Below are 20,966 nucleotides of genomic sequence, written 5' to 3'. Positions count from 1 at the left end.
GTGAGTCAAGATTTGGGTTTTACACTTCAGGATTTTAATTGAAGGCACACACTTCCATTAGTCGAAGGATTCCAGCACTTTTAGTCTTCCACATGGGCCCCATTCCTTGCCACGCAAACATATCTGCAACGGCACGCCTAATCAGGCCACTATCCTGCCTCAGGAGTTCCACTTCAGCTGTGATGATGCAATGAATTGCATATGCTGACTGAAAAGTTTCAAATTTCAAATGGTCAGCTTAAAACAAGCTTAAAGAATCCGCACTAACAGCATTAACGCCTTGCATTTGGCATGATAGACTCAAACCTGTTGTTAATGTGAAATCTTTGTATCGATGATAGGGGGTTAACATGTAATCATTTTTTTCCTGTTTTATGTTTGCAAGTAAAAGACCAATGGAACTTGTCCTCCATGGTGACAGATCTCATATTAACCCTTACACTTCCATGCACAAAAGACTTTTATTTTGCACAATTCAAATTAGCTTTGTTCACTGAAGCATGAAAACTGACCCAGGACACTGGTGTCAATCAAGGGAGAATTAGATCAATAAACACATATGACCGAATTTTCCAAATGTCTTCGAATTTTGGTTTAATGTTTTTTCTGAGAGTCTACTTTTCTCTGATACACCCTCTATCTATCTATCTGTCTGTCTGTCTGTCTGTCTGTCTGTCTGCCTGCCTGTCTGTGAATCCATCTCCCTTTGATGTCTTTAGCTCAGAATCCAGTGAGATTCAAAAACTCTTCACACTGAAGGAAAAATGTGTCACTGCATCTCAGACCAGACCAGAACACAATGAAATCATCTTTAAAAAGTTGAGGGATGCAGAGGAGGGATGTCGCTTACGTTTTGTTTTTTTTTTGTTTTTTTTTTTATTCTTAGCCTGTTTCCAACATTTCTTTAGCCTGAATGCTCATCAAGACAGTTATTGTCAACACTAAATTAATGTGTGCAGTTACTGTCATCTGTTGCTCTTCGCATCGCTGCTTCCTGAAAACATGTCATAATCTTAAACCTTAATGGTTCAGTGTGTGATAATTAGTGATAGCTAGTGGCTGTTACAGTTACAGCCCAATGAATACACTCCCACAGTCACATGGATTCTGTAAAAGGTACCACATTACAGCCAGGGTTTATTTTCTACATCTGGGCTTTTTACTTAGTTTGTTGTTAGCTTTGAGGATATTAACTTTAGCCATTTATGGTGGGTGCCAAGCACTACAAAATAGGGAAGAAGTGAAAAAGAGAAAGTCTGTTTAGAAATACTGAGAAACATGGTGATGTAACATGGTTCTACTCCATCAAGGTTCTACCCATGTGAAAAGATTACTTCCTTTTAGTTGTATCTCTACTTCTTTTACTAGCTCATTTCATTTTCACTTTATGGGATTTTAAATCAGTGAATATACATATACTATTTTGTTTTAATAGTTCAAACTAAACTTAAAATTTGTGGATCAGTAATACATGACAGTAGGACTTAATAAAAACAAATAAATGCATTTACAAGGGTAATAATAAACGTGAAAAAACATTTATGTGTTCCACTGCGGCAGAAACAAATTAATTTACATTTATCCCAAAGGTAGATTTTTTTAATCTAAGACAAACATTTCACCTCTCATCTGCCTATGATTTAACTTTTAATTATTTCTTATTTACTGTTCCGTCTACTAAGTAATTTTTTCTTTAATTTATCTTTAATTATATTACTCTCTTTGTAAAAATCTGCTCTGTGCTTTCTTTTCTTACTACTAATATTTTTTTATGATTTCATTTTCCTCTGAATGTTTCATGTATTTATTTATAAGCTCATTGAATTTCTTTTGTGTGTCTGACTCTATATAGTATAAATAATCCTGTCTCATCGTACCTAATAAGATTCCCTGGTAATTATATTCAAATGCATTTTGCACCAGCAAAGAAATCATCTCTTTATTCTTCTTCTTTGAGGATTTACTTGCAGTTGTGGTTGGATCTTTTTCATTCAGTGGTATTTTTTGAAGACTTGCTTAAAGGACTGTGGGTAGTAAAACAATGCAGAGGATGTTGAGGATTCACAGATAGATCCTTGAAATTTCTCTAACGGACCTTGGAAGGACGTCTTAGACAATGAAACAGTCCTCCAGCAAAATCTGATGGCTTTTTTTTTTTTTAGGTAAATTAATCCTTGAAGGATCCTTCCTTGTAAAACAGATATAAACAGCTCATTCTGAGATAATGAAAACACAACAGTTCTCATTTTTATGGGGTTATATTCTAGTGAAAACATCTTCCACTTCTGTGATTAGATCCTCCTAAATCTTCCACCCTTTAAATCCGAGTTTTAATAGACCCTGCAATTTAAGAGGCTTGGTCTGACATCTCCCTGCAAAGGAATAAGTCATTCAAAGTGGTCTCCTAAGCTGAGTTAACACTTGAATCAGCAAAATGATCACATGCCATCACTGCCTCTGCCTCCTTTCCTTGAAATTCCTTAAGAGGAAATTAATGTCTTCTTAAAGGATTTTACTGCTAATGTTAGCTTGGGTGATGAGTTCTGGGTAATATAGTCACCCAACCTTAACTTTTGGGTTTAAAAATATGATGAAATTTGCACACAGTCCAGTACCATTGTAATGAAGCCTTGTTAGGATCTACTGTCAGTACCTGGACCAGAATCCTTCTCATTTATAATCCATGACAATGTGCAGGATTTTTCAAAGTGCTGTCACTACATGTAAAGTATTACGTTAGACAAATGACAGTGGCAGTAATGATTTCTTACCATCTCTTCTGTTGACTTTTGCGAACACTGGACCATGGCTGCTGGACAACTGGGAAGAACTTCTGAAGGACAACGGTGGCAGATTGGACACCAGTGGGCTGTCACACACATCTGTTAATGACAATAACGTAAAAAAAAAAAAAGACCAGAAAAGTTTAATCAAAGTTATGAGTGTTATATCATAACTCATAGATCAAACGAGACCATTTGTTCTAATATGATGGTTCATTTTAAGGCTTAGAATTTTTTTTTTTTTATGTAGATTCTAGAAGAAAATGGTCACAGTAAACAGGAACATTAATATGTTAACACAAGAGGAGGAGAAGAGGCATGAATAAAGAGGTTTTTATGGTGCATTACAAGTTTCTACAAAAACATACCAAGTTGGGGATTCATGAACAGTGAATATCCAATAATAATGGCTCTTCTGCTTGTTGAAAATACCATTTAAATGTTTATTTCCAAATCAATTTTAGCCCAGTCTCTCTTGTAAATTACGGTCTCATTAGACTCACTTATTAAATAAAGGTTAAAATATACACCACATTATTTATGTGTTATTTTGATAATAAATAATGCAGTGTATGAAAATAACATGATGATGCACAGACACACACACCATGCAAAGAGCCACACATGGACTAAGAAAAGGGCTTTTACTGTTTTTTTTTTTTTTTCTTGTTGTTAAATTATAAAATGCACCATATTTAGTTGTATTTAGTCTTGTTTGATTCATAAGTAATCCATGTTGTAATATGCTGTGTGCTTCTCTGTGGAAACGAAACAATTAATTTTAGGCAAGTTAATTTATGTAAACTGTTCTATTGACCTGCTAGCAGTTAACCAGTGGTCATCATGGAAGCAGTTACCATTAAGGTTTTTTTCAGACTTCTGTGGTTGATTTATCAAACTGGAGCTTGAAAAGTTCCTCCAAAGTTTTGGAAAGTTTCCTGCTAACTTCGTTTGGTATCCTATAATGATACCGTGATATACATAGAACAACAGATCTCTATCAACCGATCCGTCACTTGATGATTTTATGTCATAGCTGTTGCGTTGGTTCACTTGGTATCTCAACACACGTGATATTAGAAATAGTATGATCGTACCTGGTAGTCTCTGGTCTCATTTAGTAAAAACACTAAAGAAAACTATGCCAAGTCAAGACAGTTTGAGCTGAGACTGTTTTACATTGTGTGATTAAAGACACTTCCATAAAATATAAAGTAAATTCTGTTTGCAACACAAACTAACCATGTCTGCCATGTTTTCATTTTACTGGAATATCTGAGATGACATAGGAAACAACTGATCACATGAGTTAGATGTTCACTACGTCAGAATTTATTGAATAAAGGCATTTTCATTTGTTATTAAAATACAATTAATTCTTTAAAAAAAAGTTTTGTGAAATTCATACAAAAGTCTATGGCTGCCATGTTGGAAAAATAAAAAATGATCTGTATTTTGTTAGAAAAAGAAAAGTTATGTTCTTATGCTATTAGTACGTTATACGGTGATTTTATTTAACTTATCTCAATATGTGAACTTTTTTGTTGTAATGTCATAAATAAGTAAACTGTAAAAACGTGAAACATGTGCTGATGTTAAAGATGCCTAGAGAACATGGTGAACAATTTCTAAGTGCCATCCTGCATAAACAGTCCATGTGTTTACAAATGAGCCAGGAGGGAACTCAGGCATCTTCGGAATTTTGTCGCGACGTGCATTGTGGGAAGCGAAGGCTCGTGCAGCCACCTGACAGCGGCAGCTGGAACAGACACGATCAGAAACAGCAAGAACTCCCCTCCCTCTATGCATATTCCTCCAGCCATTTTCACATGTTTGTTTCATCCATACAATATAATATGGTAGCGCTGCCACTGTCAGGTGGCTGCGTGAACCTCCGTTTCCCACAATGCACGTCGCAACAAAATTCCAAAGATGTCTGAGTTCCCTCCCGGCTCATTTGTAAACACATGGACTGCTTATGGTGGATGGCACTTCGAAATTGTTCACTGTAATGCAAGAGATTCAGGTGAGTAATGACAGAAAGACTTACAGATTCATGATACTGAGGATATGACTGAGGTTTGACAGATCTGATGAAAAATTGGTCACAAAAGTCTCCAGCACCTTTAATTTTAGTTTTAGATTTAGTCCAATAGTCAAGTAGTGTCAGAAAATGATACCTTGAATCAGGCAATAATATATTTATACAGGATGTGCACCACTGTACTCATAGTAAATAAATTGTAGGTTTTCTGGGTATGATCCTGAAACAGAACGATTATATTCATGGCAGCGTCCATTATGGTTTACAGTTTACTAAAGAGCAAAAGACAACCAGTCCAGCACATGACTGTTAAATCATAACAAATGTGGTGGAAAAGTCACGAATGGCTTTCTCGGTAACAGCTTATGACAGACAGATGGATGGAGAGACAGGCATGCTGAAGGCTGTCTCCAGATAATAACCAGTACCTTTAGCAGTATCCAACCTGAGAGTCTGGAAATAAGAATGCACGGTTGTTTCTATCTCCTACTCCTTCAGATAAATGCACTTAAAGCTTTGATCAAATATGTCATGAATCCACAAGGAAGCACTTTTCCTCAAATATATGATTATTAACTAATTGCAAATGTTTACTCGTAGCAAACTGTGCGAGTTAAACCTCATTTAATGGATTTTGTTTTCCCACTACTGAGATGCCATTTTGGATTATTCACAATGAATTCAGCGGTGTCTGGCCTGTCACCCTGCTCTGACAACAAGGCTTCAGCTCAGATGACTTTGTCAACATTATTGTACTTCATTCCAAGCAGAGAGGGATTTTCATTACCTGAGACTATAAACCATAGGAAGTTGACAGTTTTGGATAGCATGTCATTTTCACCTCGGGTCTTCTCTACACTACTTCTACTTCTCTACTCTATTCTTCAGGCACTTTACAGTTTGTCTGTACATTTCCATTGAAACTCGGGCCATTTTCTGCACTTTGAGATGGGAAGAAAACTACAGGATGCTCTAGGCTTTTCTTTGAGACCTCTAAAAGAAATTCTGCAAGATTTGAAGCACAGAGATTGAATGTTGCAGTGCAAAATAATAGCTTCAAAAATCTCCTTTGAACTGTAATATTGGACAAAAAAATTCATCCAACAATTTTTTGTGTTTACATGTGTCAGAGTTAGGACACTTAACTGACTCCCAGATCCACTGGAAGAAAATTAAGTTGCAAAAAATATATATATCCATGTTGTACTCTTGCAAACTTCACCAACCGGTCAGACTAAGAAGGCAATATTTATAAGGAGCTTTATCACTTCGATAAGTCGATAAGTCTTTAAGGACTGACTTTAAGACGTTAAGATGTGGACAGATGACAGTACTGTGACAATTTCTCTTACCGAGGCATCAAAAAAAATAAATGTATAAAAACACTTTGAAAATCTGTGACAACTTATAACTTACTCGACTTAACAGAATAATGAAGCCAAATCTTCCCTTAAAAATCTTTCTGGGACTCTGAAATAAATCAAATACCTAAATTCTTTGAGAACAATGAAAAATTTCCACTCCATCCCAGACTGAAAGAAACCACCTGTATTTCTGTGTTCATTCATGCACTGACTGCAAATACAGTTGAATTAGTGTAGAAAGCTGAAATGAGCACTGTTAAACCTCAGCAGATCATTGTCCTGAGAAATTCCCCTTGTTGAGAAAAGCTGGACAGAAGCGGTAGAGGTGTTTTAACCGGTAAGGCTCATTTTCCTCAGAGGGGTTATAACATTTAAAAGGTAACTGTTACTAACTGTACACTGCAAATGTCAAGAGTGTAGAGAAAAATGAAGGTTAACGGCACCTCCAGCAGTTGACCGAGTCCCACACAGATGTCCAGTATTTCTAACACAGAGGTAGAGTTTCTAACATACGGATGTTAAGAACTGACACTGACACATACAACCATGGTTTCACTCTGCATGTGTAACTTCTAAATGGTTATACCAGTGGTTTCCAACCTTTTTTGGCTCATGACCCCATTTTAACATCACAAATTTCTGCCGACCCCAGACATTCAAAACAGAGACTTTTTTGGGGGGGGCTAAAATTAATTTGTTTTTGATCATGTAATAGTTTGCTCTACTATGTTGCAAATAAACATTAATTTTAGATGACATTTAGTCTATATATTGTATATTATTATGGACGGAAGCAGAAAAGCCAGATGTAGATTACTGCACAAAGTGAGAATTTGATTTTCCTTGGTCAGGATATGTACAGTCAGTCCAGCTTGGATTTACAAGGCTGACAATTAATACTGAACAAACAAGAACTCAGACTATGAATTATGAAAGAGCTGCAGCATCTGAAACCGACCACAATGAACATTTGAAAGATAAACAGTACCACAGCGCTTCAGTTTCAGCTTCACAGTTTGTCATGTCTTTTATGGATTGGGATTGTCTCTGTCAACTCACCATATATTTTTTATTAGTAAGTTTTTTTTGTTTGTTTGTTTGTTTTTTTTAATCAATTACTAGAAATTTAATGCAACCCCATTTGAATTCCAGGTGACCCCATGTGGGGTCCCAACCCCACGGTTGAAAAACACTGGATTACACTCATTTTTGTGTTTATTTTGGGGGAGCTCATATTTACATTGTGTTACTCCTGGCCTTACAGTGTCACCACTTCATGTAGATTTGTACAATCCTCCTCACTCAGTAAGACTTAGGAGTGTTCCCACTGTGCTAAAATCAGTAGGTCCTTTTACGGGAATATTTCACCTTCATTCCGGAACAACATCTGTGTATACAAAATGAGAGGATCATTTGGTCCCACCTTCATTGTGGCTCTGTAACACCTCTGGAGGTAGAAACAGAGCCATGATAAAGGTGGAATCATGATTCTGGAACGCTATGTAAAAGGAACACCTCTTGTTCCACAACCAAGGTGGGACGTTTTGATGATGTACAGTATTGCATGTGTGACTCCCGCGCCAGGGGGATTTAAGGATGAGCATGGGCTGTGTACAGTAAATAAACATATCAACGTGACCAGAAAGATGTCGAACTGGGGAGACGCTAAGATCCGCGAGCTGTTGTCACTTCGAGCGCCGGATTCTATCCATGCTAACATTTGTAGAATGGTGAAAGAATGGAATGGCGACTCTGGAGAAGTTAACAACACTGCTATACACAGGGTATTTCAGAAGAATCAGAATAGCCTTTATTATCATTTGACAGCACATCAAATGAAATTACGATCAATGATTAGTAGGGATGCACCGATACCACTTTTTTCCATACCGAGTACAAGTACTTACATTTGAGTACTTGCCGATACCGAGTACCGATACGAGTACCTAATAATCCCATTCCAGTTCTTAGTTCCTTTTATAAATGTGCTTTATTGTCGTTATCATTAGTCTGACTGGAAATAAGTGCTGCTACTGACATTTAATGTGTTGGAATGAGCGTTTCTCAATTAATCCACCAGGGGGCGCTGCTCTTAATGAACCATGCTGGACAAATACCACGAAGAAAAGTAAAGTGTTTTGAGAAGAAGAAGAAGAAAGTCAGTAATAACAAACATGGAGACGACAGAGGTAACACTAATACGATACTAATATTGCAGTGTTTTCACTGGTAAGGTTTAAAAGCTTAGCTTCAGCAGGTAGAGAAAAGAGAAATGAGTGATAAGTTTCGTTTTCACTTCTGTTGGCGGCGGTCCGCACCACTCCGTACACCCGCTGGTATTCTCATTCTGTTAACGCATCTGCGAGCACCTGGAAAATGGATGGAATGTACGCAGAGGACGGACAGAACGCTGCATCCGTAGCGTCTGTCTGTAACGTTACTTGCAGTCAGCGTTACTTTTATCACCGTCATTTATTTTGAAAAATCTCCACACTCTTCACACTCCCCACACATTATTCCACCACCGCGTACCTGCTGCACTGAACTGTGAATGTCACACGGCCGTAAGTGGTATCGGTGCATTTGTATCGGATATCTTTTACGAGTACAAGTACAAGTACGCACACTGAGTATCGGAGCCAATGCCGATACTCATCATATCGGTATCAGTGCATCCCTAATGATTAGGGACATTGAGGCCGCCGCAACTTTGCTCGCGCCGCCACAGAACCCTTTTCTTTGAAATTAATTGCAGTTAAGAACAGAGGATAATGCAAGCACAAATGTAAGACATCATACAGTTTTCACACATTACACGTGGACACATGCTGGTACTTTTTCAATGGATTTGGTAGGATTTGGGGGATAGGGTGAAAAAAACGAGTTTGAGGGCAGACGGTTGGAGTGGGGAGGGGGGAGAATGTGTGTGTGTTGTGTGTTCGTCCTTGGAAGATTGTGTGCAAAATAAGAGACACAATAGGTCAATCCCTATCCAACGAGGAAGTGACACGTCACACTATACGCTGTGCTGCATCATTGCCCCGTTGATTCCGGAACGCACGTCCACTGTGTAAAAGTCCAGCCTGTCTCACCTCTGACAGGGTTCCTACACATTTGAAATTTCAAACTTCCATACTTTTTCCAGACCCTAATTTCCAGATATTATTCTCAAAATATGACAACATTATTCTTATAATATTACAACTTTATTCTTGTAAAATTGTTACTCTTTTTGTATTCAGCTTTATTCTCATAAAAGTATGGGTTTTATCTCTATATTTTACAACTTTACTCCCATACTGACAAGGGTTTTATTTTCTTATGTGGCCTTAATACACTGTCAAATGTTTTTGTAGCAGACTAAAAGCACAAGAAATCACACTACAGCAGCATGAGCCCCAACCCTGCTCATCGGGATAAACCAGGGTCCTATTTTTCAGTATCAGCGTGCATCAACACTTTACAAAAGCAATGTTTTTATCACTTTTCCTCTGGGATGAACACAACTTACAAGCTACTGTACATTCACTGTTTGCTTTCAGCCTTAACTGATGCTCTGTGACATTACTGGTATCTGCAGACCTTAAAGATAACATAAGAGAAAGAGAGAGAGAGTAGGGATGTAGACAAAAGTCCATCCATCTGTCTGCAGTATATCACCCAATTTGCCATTTTACTGACACACCTGAGTGCCCAGAGAAACTACAGCGCAACTAGAGATGGTGAATACTGATGAGTACCATCCATCACTTCAACAAATGAAAGCTAAAAAAAAAAAAAAAAGTTCAGAGCATTTTAAAAGTCCCAAAGTCTACTTGTTGATCATTGTGACTTTGTGTCTCTCTCAGACTGAGCAGGATAATGAGGCCCTGCGATACCTGTTTGCGTTCCAGAGCCCTAACAGCCCTTTTTTTTGGCCAGTTTATTGTGGTCTTTGCAAACTTTTCACCCTTTATCAAAGTCAGATGATGTCTCATACAATATTGATAGAAACTAGAAAGAGCCGAAGCACCAACCAAAACTCTCCGCACCTTCTGCAACTCAAGCAAAAGTAATACGTAAGTAAAACTAAGTCATTTTTAACACTTACTGAAGCTGCAAACTTCACTTGTCCTTGCCCCATTTACTGCAAATCATATAGTCATCCTCAAAAATAAAAGATCTATATATGAGATTCCACCCACACTCATGAAAAAACTCTTCCAGGTCCCAAAAGTATCAAAAGGAATAAAATAAAAGACAAGGCAAGTGGAGAATGTAAAAAAGTAAAGAGAAGAGTTATAATTTAGAATCTATTCATGTCTTTACAAGAGTACATTGCAATTTGTAGCTGCGTATTAAAAATAACTGTCTAATGGTCTGGCATTTCATGACTTTCTTTTGTTGGACTAATGACGAGCATATAGAAGTCACAGTCACAGTCTGTCACAAAGCAGAGTGTTGAGGCAGACAACTGAAATACTGTACCGTATATATGTCACAAATACAACCTCACACTGTCATATCGTGCTGTGTGCTCTTGTGTCTAAACATGGCACAGCAGCAATGTCAAAAAGAGCTGATTATTGTTTGAGTGTTTCTAAATATAAAAATTAACACTGCCTATAAAAAAGACTAATGATACAGTCAGAACTTCAGCCAAATATACCTTAAATCCAGAGGGTTTATTAGAGCCAGTAGACTTGATAGCAGAGAAGACAGTAAGGTTGATCTGGACAAGAAATACAGGACATGACCCAGAAGAGATGGTAAAGGGCTGATATAGCACAGCAAGGTCATTAAAGTGTTCACTTACATTAAACCATCCACAAATAACCCTCAATATCCAGTCTCCACAGCACTCTACAATCCATACTGACCAGTATTTACCATCTACTCAAACAATAAATATCACTGGAGCAGCGGCGGTTCGTCAATAGAGGGCACTAGGGCACTACCCCACCTGTCTCACATGAAGAAGATGATTGGAATCACCTAAAATAATTTTACAAAAACATTACTTATTTTAATTAACGACCTATTACGGCTGCACGATTAATCAATTCTAAATCAAAATTGGATTTTTTATTTAGGACAATTTTTAAAAAAGGGTAATCGTCAAATCGATTTAATCTCTCTCCTGTCTCAGGGCCCCACCTCTGGGCTACCGTAGGCTCCTCCTCCTAAGTGTGAGAGCGGCCTTTCACAGAATTCTGTGTAATGGCCACGGACCGTAAATCTGTGATGGCATCATGGAATTGCCAAAACTTCTGTGATGGGCCCACAGAAGTGATACAAATGTAAGCCGTTGTCCACAGATGGATCCGTATAATCTTCTTCCGGTCCAGGTCCAGGTCGCAGGGCAGCAGCCTCTGCAGAGGAACCCAGACAGCCCTCTCCCCAGCCACATCCACCAGCTCTGGGGGAATCCCTAGGCATTCCCAGGCCAGCCCAGAGATATAATCCCTCCGGCATGTCCTGGGTCGGCTCCAAGGTCTCCTCCATGCACGGATCCCCCAATTTAAATAAAACTGCATAGGGATCACTCATCGTACATGGTCCATGTACACACGCATGGCTGATGCCTGTCACTGATTTACATTGGTATAACTTCTGTGGGCCCATCACGGAATTTTTGGCGATTCTGTGATACCATCATAGATTTGAGGTAGGGAGCAGTGCATTGCATTGCGGGCTGCACACGAAAACGACATGCCGACTGTAAGAGCTATATTCATAAAGTTCAGAGTCACAAATTATTATTGTCACATGGCGTGTATTTACTGTGCCGTGTCATTGGGTGTCACTGTCCTGTCGCCATGAGCACAGGTATTTAGGCACGTCACTTCACCTTGTCATTGTGTGTTCTGACCCTGGAAGGGCTTTTGGTTTTTGACCGCTGTGGCGGCTAGGAGACAAAGGAACGAGTTACTGTTTGATTGATGAAAAGTCGGGACTACGCATTCACTGTGAACAAGGAAATAAATTGTTTTTTTTTTTAATATGCATCACAATTGAGACGTGCCTAAAGACTCTTCATTAAAGCAATGGACATACGGTGAGGTCTCATTAGCGCGTCAGCCAGGTCATTTCTGGGAGTCAAGCACCACAGCAGCGTTGTGTTAGAACACGCTATTACACAGACTTCTGTTGTCTTTTGTAGTTTTACCCAAAAATCGAAATCAAAGATTGAGTTTTTAGAGGAAAAAATCTGGATTTTGTTTTTGGCCAAAATTGTGCATCCCTATGAGCTATACATGATCCAGCCCGTGAGTACTGTGTATAATCTGCATTCAAGTGGAGTTTAAACATGTTTTTGATCGTTTAGTGAACAGTCAAGGCACGTGTTTCCTGTTTGGGGCAAAAATCTGCGCCCAAGGCTCATAGTTTACTAGAATACATTCTCGTTATAAATGGCACGCGTGCAGTAGACCCCCTCCAGCACAAGAGACAGGAGAGCCTCGGGGTGCAAAAAACTGCGACGAAGTGTAGCGGCTGTATTTGTGCGTTGTGTAAGATATGACAAAACCGATCTTCTTTCAACACTTGCCATTTATTCCTGGTGTTATATTCTGACGCACCTTTATTTTTCCCCCTTTGTGTTTTGTGGGTTTTTTGGTTATAATTCTTACTTTACACTTTTGGGTGATTCTCTCTGTTATTGTGCCTTGATAACATTTTTGTAAAATATTGCGTATTTAGTGGGTTTTTTTTTTTAAATAGGTGGCCAATTGATTTTCCTGCCGGCAAAGGCTACAAATTGGACCAGCGCTGGGCTCTCGCTCTCTCTCGCCTCCTGCTCTCTCCACCTCCTCCAGTGATGCCGGCGTCCGGAGCATGCACGTCGAGGCGCGCATCCGCTCCACTCCACTCCATGCAAGTTGTCACGCCAGCGGGGTTTTTGTTAGCCTTTTGTTAGCTCATCCTTTTTGTTTGGCCAGGTGGATCCGGACGTCTTGTTTTCGCTTTTCTTTCGTTAGGACTTATTTTGTGGTTGTTTTTTTGATAGGGTAGCGGTGCGCTGGCAGCTTCTACGGCCCTGTATAGGGTTGGCCTGACCAGCGCACCGTCCTTATGTTTATTTTGCCGGTCCACTCTGGTCTTTTCTTTTGTTACTTTGGGCACAGGGTTTAAAGGGGTTTTGATTCTGCTCGATTAACAATCAGCTTGTTTTCAAAAAAAAAGAAGAGACTCGACGAAGAACAAAAATAAATGCAATATAATAAAATATGTTCTTTCGAATTATACTCCTTGACTCCCAGTGTCCTTTGTAAATATGTTTCACCTTTTGGGTTGTAACACCTGGCAGAAAAGTATACAGCGAGTCTCATGAGTAACACCCGAACCTTGTTCTCACACTGCTAAGCAGGTAGACAGCACAGCGAAACTGTTACATTTAGTAATAAAATAAATATAAAGTAAATAAAATGCATACCTGGCAAAAAAGTATACAGTCAGTCTCATGAATACCACCCGAACCTTGTTCTCACACTGCTAAGCTAAAATTTAAAAAATCAACGTTAGCTAACACGCCACATGTTAATCACATTATGAACATATAATTAAGAATATCATCATTTTCATTCAAGAATATGCTCAACTGATAGGGAGCTAAGCGTTACACAAATATGATGGTGTAATACAATCATTTAGATATGAAACTAGAAGCACTCGGAGAGCGCAGACCTCCGCCAAGGCGGATCAGTGGCCCCCCCCGTGGGCCCCCCCACGCCAAGGAGGTTATGTTTTTGCCAGGGTTTGTTTGTTTGTCTGTCTGTCTGTTTGTCTGTCCATTAGTGTGCAACATAACTCAAAAAGTTATGGACAGATTTTGATGAAATTTTCAGGGTTTGTTGGAAATGGGCCCCCCTGTGGGCCCCCCCACCCCCGATCACCACCAAAATTTAATCATTTCTTCCTTATCCCATTTCCAACAAACCCTGAAAATTTCATCAAAATCTGTCCATAACTTTTTGAGTTATGTTGCACACTAACGGACAGACAAACAAACAAACAGACAAACAAACAAACCCTGGCAAAAACATAACCTCCTTGGCGGAGGTAATTAAAATAAAACATGTAAAATAATGATGGGACTAACAATGTGTGTACTTACCAGGTAGACAGCACAGCTAAACTCTTGCTATCTCCCTGGGGTGCACGACCCTAGTCCGCAGGGGTGTTGCATTCAATGGCAATTAAATAAAATTGTAATTAATACAATAACAGTGTGAGATGACAAGTGGAATCACACACTACATACATTAACTCTGTTACACAAGCACCGCCCACAGGAGTAAATGTCACATCTCAGAAACAATCAAGACCATCCTCAGAAATTAAATCAGCGAATAAGTCTGTATGTAAAACTATTGAGTTGTGGCTAAGTGACTGGATTGTTCAGGGGTTAATGCAACTGTCTACAATATGTGAGGTTAGGGGATCGATTCCCAACATGAGTGGTATCACTGACATATTTTACTCTTACATTCATTTTCTATGTTTTTAATTCCATGTGATCTACCTGTACCTGTACTACCTCCACCCCTGGCCTAAATGCATTGTCCATACTATCAGTGGAAAAGACACTTATCAGGGAAGTGTCTGACTTTAACAAGAGTCATAAAAAATGTGCATGTTTGAAGGATAAACAGGTGGAATTTATATACAAAAACAAACGACTGAAAACACATACTGTGTATTTTTATTTTAATTTAAATGAATATTTTAAATTAGTGTAGATGTATTCTGGTGGTGATATGAGGTTATACTCCAGCTGAAATTTGACTTGGATATTGCACCACCAAAAAATAATTTCACTGCACTGAAGGACTACTTTTCTAGTCATGGCTTTAGAAATGGATATTTTAGTCAATAGGCTGATTGATTTTTCTCAAACTTCCATCTGCGGCAGTGTTCTCTGTCCAAATCAAAAGACTAAATAAAGACAGACGATATGACACCATTTTATGCCATTAAAGGAAAGTGAAGCTAATCAAGCAAATCAGCCAGGTCTGTAATTTATTAAGTAAGAATTTATTCGCATGGCTAAGGTCTTATGATAATATTACTCCAGTGCAAATCTACATCTCAGTAATTTGGTGGGATGTGCAACATTTATTAGTTTCCTCCGAACATGTGCTCTGCCTGTGTCCTGGTGGAGAGTGGTGGAGGTTGCGCTTGTGAGAATAAATGAAAGTTTTCAAACTATTTTAGCTGGACATCCAGGAGTCTCATATCACATAATAGCAATCATTTTCACTAAAAGAGCACATTTTAATCTTCAGAAGAGCAACATCTAACAATTTGATAACAGACATGGGGGTTTCACTATATCACAAATCACTAGAGGTCCACATGTTATACTAGTTCTGAGAATAGGGCTTAACCCTTTTGTAAACTTTATTCAAGGCATCCCCTTCCAGTAGACTTCTTCATTTCTTCTCTTTTTTCATTTCTGTCCTTATCTTTGCAGTGACCCTTGGTATCATAGAACTGCTTACAAAAAACAGACTATTTACGCAACCATTATGCATCAGACTGTAATCTTTATGTAAATTTCTTTCTTTTTTCATGATGAAAGTCAGTCTAACTGGGTGCCCCCTTTTCTTTTCTTTTTATTCTATTTTATTTTGTTCATTTATTTTTCCTTCTCTCTGAGCCTTTGAGTGGGTGGGTGGCGTTTGATGTTTGTGTGTGTTGTTCTGCCTTGGACTAGTTCATATGTCCTATGCTGATGTAGATGCTTATTTGAAAAATGAAAAATAAAGTCTTTCAAAAAAAAGAATAGGGTTTAAGTAATCTGCAGTTTAACGTTAGCTCACCGTTAGCCCTCATGCCTCTGGAGCTACGCCCTTTGAACAAATATGGTCACTTCTGGCCCCAACATGTCCACTACTAAAATGCAAACTCCTGGCTTCAAAATGACAGTTCAAAAACTAATAATTGACATCATAGACATGTTATATGGTCTGAACCTATGGTCATTCTGAAATGGGGGGGGGGCCTGGAAAACAACTTGTGACATGCTTGTTTTTCTTAATATCAATCATAACTGTACTGGCCAGAGCTGAGTTAAATTGGCAGGGCTGTTGCCTTTGCCAAGTGTCATGGTGGTGACTTGTTTTGGTGGAATATTAGAGGTTAAGGGGATTCTTTCGCATTGAAATGGATGTGTTGTCGCTAAAGAACCAAGCAGGGCTACTTTACCCAAGACCTCAAATCTTCATCATATCCTCTCAGCATGTGGTTACTTGCACAGAGGGTTTTGTTTTGTCACTTCATGAGAAAAAAAGTAATGTACAATGTAAGGCAGGACAATGACAACTGAAATAGTCACTCAGTGCCATATTCCAACAGAGGACTTGATGTGAGTCAGCCTACCTCCTCATGACTCAATCTCAAAACCACATACTGAAAATTGAAAATGTGGATGGCCATTTCGAAGGTGCAATAAGGCAGGCCAGTTTGGTTCTTATTGGCATTTTCCTTTGCAGGTTTTACACTTCCCCGTTGAGACCCATTAGGTGTGTTTCCGTTCACCTATGAAAAATACCTGAACGGAAATACCAAAAATTCACAAAAAGCTTGCAAATTAAAAAAAAAGTTTTAATGCTTGTTAGAGGTGGAATGTGAATAAGTAGAATTGAAATAGATTCGGTGAATAGTTGCTTTTCTATGTGTGTGAGGAGCAAGAAGGAAACTGAAACAGATGCTTGAATTTATACAACAAACAGAAATAATATATAAAGTGAGAAACAGTGACGAAAGGCAACCATATATATGGATCTATAGAAACAAATGTTATACAACAGTCTCTACAAACTGGTAAATGGTTTGAAACAAGGATATATGATCCAGACCAGTGGTTTAGTTCACTTCAGTTCAGCTCAGCTAAATTAAAGTATGTGGACCTTAAAGTAGTGATATTTTGCTTTTTAAATGGAATTATGCATTTTAAAACATTTCCCTGTGGTCTACATAAACTGTAAATACTATGCTTGGGTCTGAATTCTTCATTAATTCAACTCCACAGGTCCATCTTCAACCCTATTTCTGAGTAATGACACCAGAAAGGTCATTTTGAGCGCTGGCCCTTTAAATGCACATGAGCCACTTTACACCCCACCCCCTCCAGGTTGTTGACTGTGCTGCTCTGTCTTGTTCAACCTCTTGTGTTCGTTAATACAACCAACAACTGAACATTTTAGATAATCTGCTCGAAGTTTGGACATATTTTCAGTTTTTACGACAACCACTGCTGCTGATAAACAATTATGTCATACTTGGAGAAATGTTCATCGAAAGTCTTGACATTATATGTGCAAATGTCGTGATGTAACTAGTTATAGATGTAACAAATTAAGAAGGAATTAAAATGTTGTAGAAATCCACTCGATTTTTGCCAAAATGAATATAAAGATAGCTTTGCAGCACCTGGAAGGTTCAAATTTAAACTTTCTGAAATATTAGGGTCCAAATACATGAATTAAAGACTAATAAAAGTGGGTTTAGCAAAATATGAGCCCTTTAAGTCAGTCAGTTCTTCCATCAACAGCTATACTTAACATACTAAGAAAACTAAAAAAATTCTAATTGCCATTTTTCTAATGAGAAACACTTCGGCTTCCTAATATTTCAGTTACACTTCAGTTTCAGCCAAAAATGATGGGATAGCTAATTTCCAATCTGTCTTAGACCTGAACTGTGGGACCCTATGACCCAACAAACTGCAGAGGTAGGACAAAGCTCCATGTTTAGTATTATTAAAACTGAATGACCCACATTATGATCCACAGTAATCAGAATCAGCTTTATTGGCCAAGTATGTGAACACGTACAAGGAATTTGGCTTCATTTTTTACAACGCTCACAACATACAGTTCCAACATGAACCCAGACAACATGTGGTCCTAGACACAATATAGACACTGTGATGGTTGACCATGTGGAGGAGGAAACACACCAGGAGGCTGGAATAATCTTCACCGCAGTATGATTTATTTACAGTGTTTGCCCAGGTGACATCGCCGATTGAGCTATGTTAGTGAAAAAAAAACTAAAAAAACTAAAAACAGAAAAAAACTCAACTAATTGATGAAAAACAGCGTAACAAAGCATAAGGAAAATCAGTCTTAAACCACAGAAAATAAAGCTCAGCCCATGGCTAAGGGCAGCCAGCTTCAGTGACCTGCTTCACTCAAGCAGAGTCACACTTCTCCTCGAGGAGCTTCTACTCCAGGCTTTTTATACCCGTTGCCCCTCCCACATGAACAAACCAATCCCCAATGTTCAGTTTACCTTTCAATTAACATTTACCAGAATATTACTGATATCTTGACCTATACCTCATTTCACTACTTATATTTAATACTTCCCTAAAAAGTCTCTAACAGTTTAAACCTGGTTTAGAGCATTTTTAAGCTTAACTACTGGCCAACTCACAAAACTCCCCTCTGATGGCTGCCACCCTTGGTAAGTTCCTGATGCCCTCTACTATAAAAGGTTTGGGAACCTCCCTCTTCCTGTTTGTCTGTCAGGCCTGGGATCTGGTGATGGGATGGAGAGAGCATGGAGTGAGCATCAAACAGTTAGGTAACAAAAGGAACAAAAGAACCAGACTTAAGCTATGCAAAATGTGTTTTGATCTGTGGGCCCATTATGTAGCTATTTCTAAGGATGCAAAAATAATAAATATGAAATGAAAATATGATTAATAGAAACAAACAAAACTAGACCAGCTAAGCTAGCAGGCCCAAACCCATGCTCCCCCTGTCACTCCAACCCAGAACCAGGCCCAGAGCCTGAGAACAAAGGACACAGGTTCAACCCACTCACAGGGCATGGGCTGCCACCATGACATTTCCCCCTCCCTCCCCTGAGGACGACAACTGTGGAGTCCTGGAGAGATAATCAGCTGTACAGTTCTTCTTCCCACTCTTGTAAAGAATGTCAAAGTCAAAGGGCTGCATGGCCAGGAACCACCTTGTTATTCTTGAGTTTGTGTCCCTCATGTTCATTAGCCATGACAGTGCCCTATGATCTGTCTGTAGGACAAATTTTCGTCCCAACAGGTAGTAGCGAAGGGAGTCCAAGGCCCATTTGATGGCAAGGCATTCCTTCTCCACCACTGAATACCTGACTTCATGCTTATTCAGCTTCCTGCTGATGTAGAGGACAGGCTGGAGGTTTTCCGGCTCCCCCTGCAGGAGAGCTGCCCCAATGCCCACCTCAGATGCATCAGTCTGCACGGTAAATGTCTCTTGGAAGTCAGGGCTCTTCAGTACCGGTTCCATGCACAGAGCTCTTTTCAGAGCCTGAAAAGACTCCTCACATTCGCTGGTCCACTGCACCTTATTGGGCTGGTTCTTCCTGGTCAAGTTAACAAGAGGGACTGAGAGTGTAGAAAACCTGGGAATAAACCTTCTATACCAACCAACCAGGCCCAAGAATGACTTGACTTGTGTTTTTGTGGTTGGTCTCTCAGCAGCACTGATTGCATCCACTTTACCTACTTGAGGCCGGATCACTCCTTTCCCGAGCACAAAACCTAGGTACTTGGACTCTTGTCTGGCAAGGGCACACTTGTCAGGGCGGATGGTGAGACCCGCACCTTTAATCCGCTGCAGCACCTCATTCAGATGAACTAGGTGTTCTTCCCAGCTGGAACTGTAGATCACCACATCGTCCAAGTAAGCTGCAGCATATGGCTCTGTGCCAACCAGCAGTTTGTCCATCATCCTCTGGAATGTTGCTGGGGCTCCATGGAGGCCGAATGGCATAACAGTAAACTGGAAGTGCCCAAAAGGAGTTCGGAATGCTGTGATTTCTCTGCTCTCCTCTGTAAGTGGAACCTGCCAGTATCCCTTACATAAGTCCAAGGTGCTGATGTAACTTGCACCGCCGAGTCTTTCCACCAGGTCATCCACTCTGGGCATGGGATACAAGTCGAACCTGCTCACCCCGTTGACCTTCCTAAAGTCCAGACAGAACCTCAGCGTACCATCCTTTTTGGGGACGAGGATGATTGGACTGCTCCACTCACTGGCGGAGGGCTCGATGACACCCATTTCTCTCATCATGTCCAACTCTTTCTTTAGTACTGGAAGCAGACGTTCAGGGACCCTGTAAACAGGCTGTCGCAGTGGGGTGGGATCCTTTAAAGAGATGTGATGATGTACCACATCTGTCCTTCCCGGTGTCTGCAGAAAGAGATCAAGGGGCAAAATCTGCAGAAGCTCCCTCCTCCTTTCATCCTCCAGGTGAGTTAAATCCAGTTGAGGTCCCTCCCCTTCCACAGGAAGAAACTGTTCCACTGCCTCCTCCTCTTCTTTTACTGCACGAACAAAGAGGGAATGATGCGCTGGCAATTCTGGAACTGAACGGGGGTGCCATTTCTTTAACATATTGATGTGGAAGGTCTGGAGTGGTTGTTTACGCTCTGGCATGAGAATCTCATAAGTCACCTCCCCCACCTTCCTCTTCACCAGGTATGGTCCCTGCCACTTTGCCAACAGTTTGTTTTCAGCTGTCGGCAGCAGTAACAGGACTTGTTCACCAGGCTCCAAGCTTCGCTTTCTAGCTGAACGATCATACCAGTCTTTTTGCTTGGCCTGGGACTTCAGGAGGTTGTCACGGGCCATGGCTGTGGTCTTCATCAGCTGATCTCGCATCTTCATCACAAACGAGATGATGTTCATATTTTGAGGTGAGTCAGCCTCCTCCCACATCTCCCGCAGCACATCCAGAGGGCCTCTGACTTGATGACCATACATCAGCTCAAATGGTGAAAACCCT

The 20,966-nt window shown here is 39.8% G+C and overlaps 1 protein-coding gene across 1 annotated transcript in view; it reads right to left on the bottom strand.

Annotated features, from left to right (window-relative positions):
- LOC115418480 (contactin-associated protein-like 4) overlaps positions 1-20,966 on the bottom strand; it is a 213,381-nt gene that overhangs the window by 163,759 nt on the left and 28,656 nt on the right. Inside the window, exon 2 of the mRNA XM_030132959.1 lies at positions 2,772-2,882. Within this exon, the coding sequence (XP_029988819.1) occupies positions 2,772-2,882 (111 nt within the window). The remainder of the gene's footprint in view (positions 1-2,771; positions 2,883-20,966) is intronic.

The sequence above is a fragment of the Sphaeramia orbicularis genome, chromosome 4 (genome assembly GCF_902148855.1).
Source record: "Sphaeramia orbicularis chromosome 4, fSphaOr1.1, whole genome shotgun sequence".
Classification (NCBI taxonomy): domain Eukaryota; kingdom Metazoa; phylum Chordata; class Actinopteri; order Kurtiformes; family Apogonidae; genus Sphaeramia; species Sphaeramia orbicularis.
This window is presented reverse-complemented; position numbering and strand designations above follow the sequence as displayed.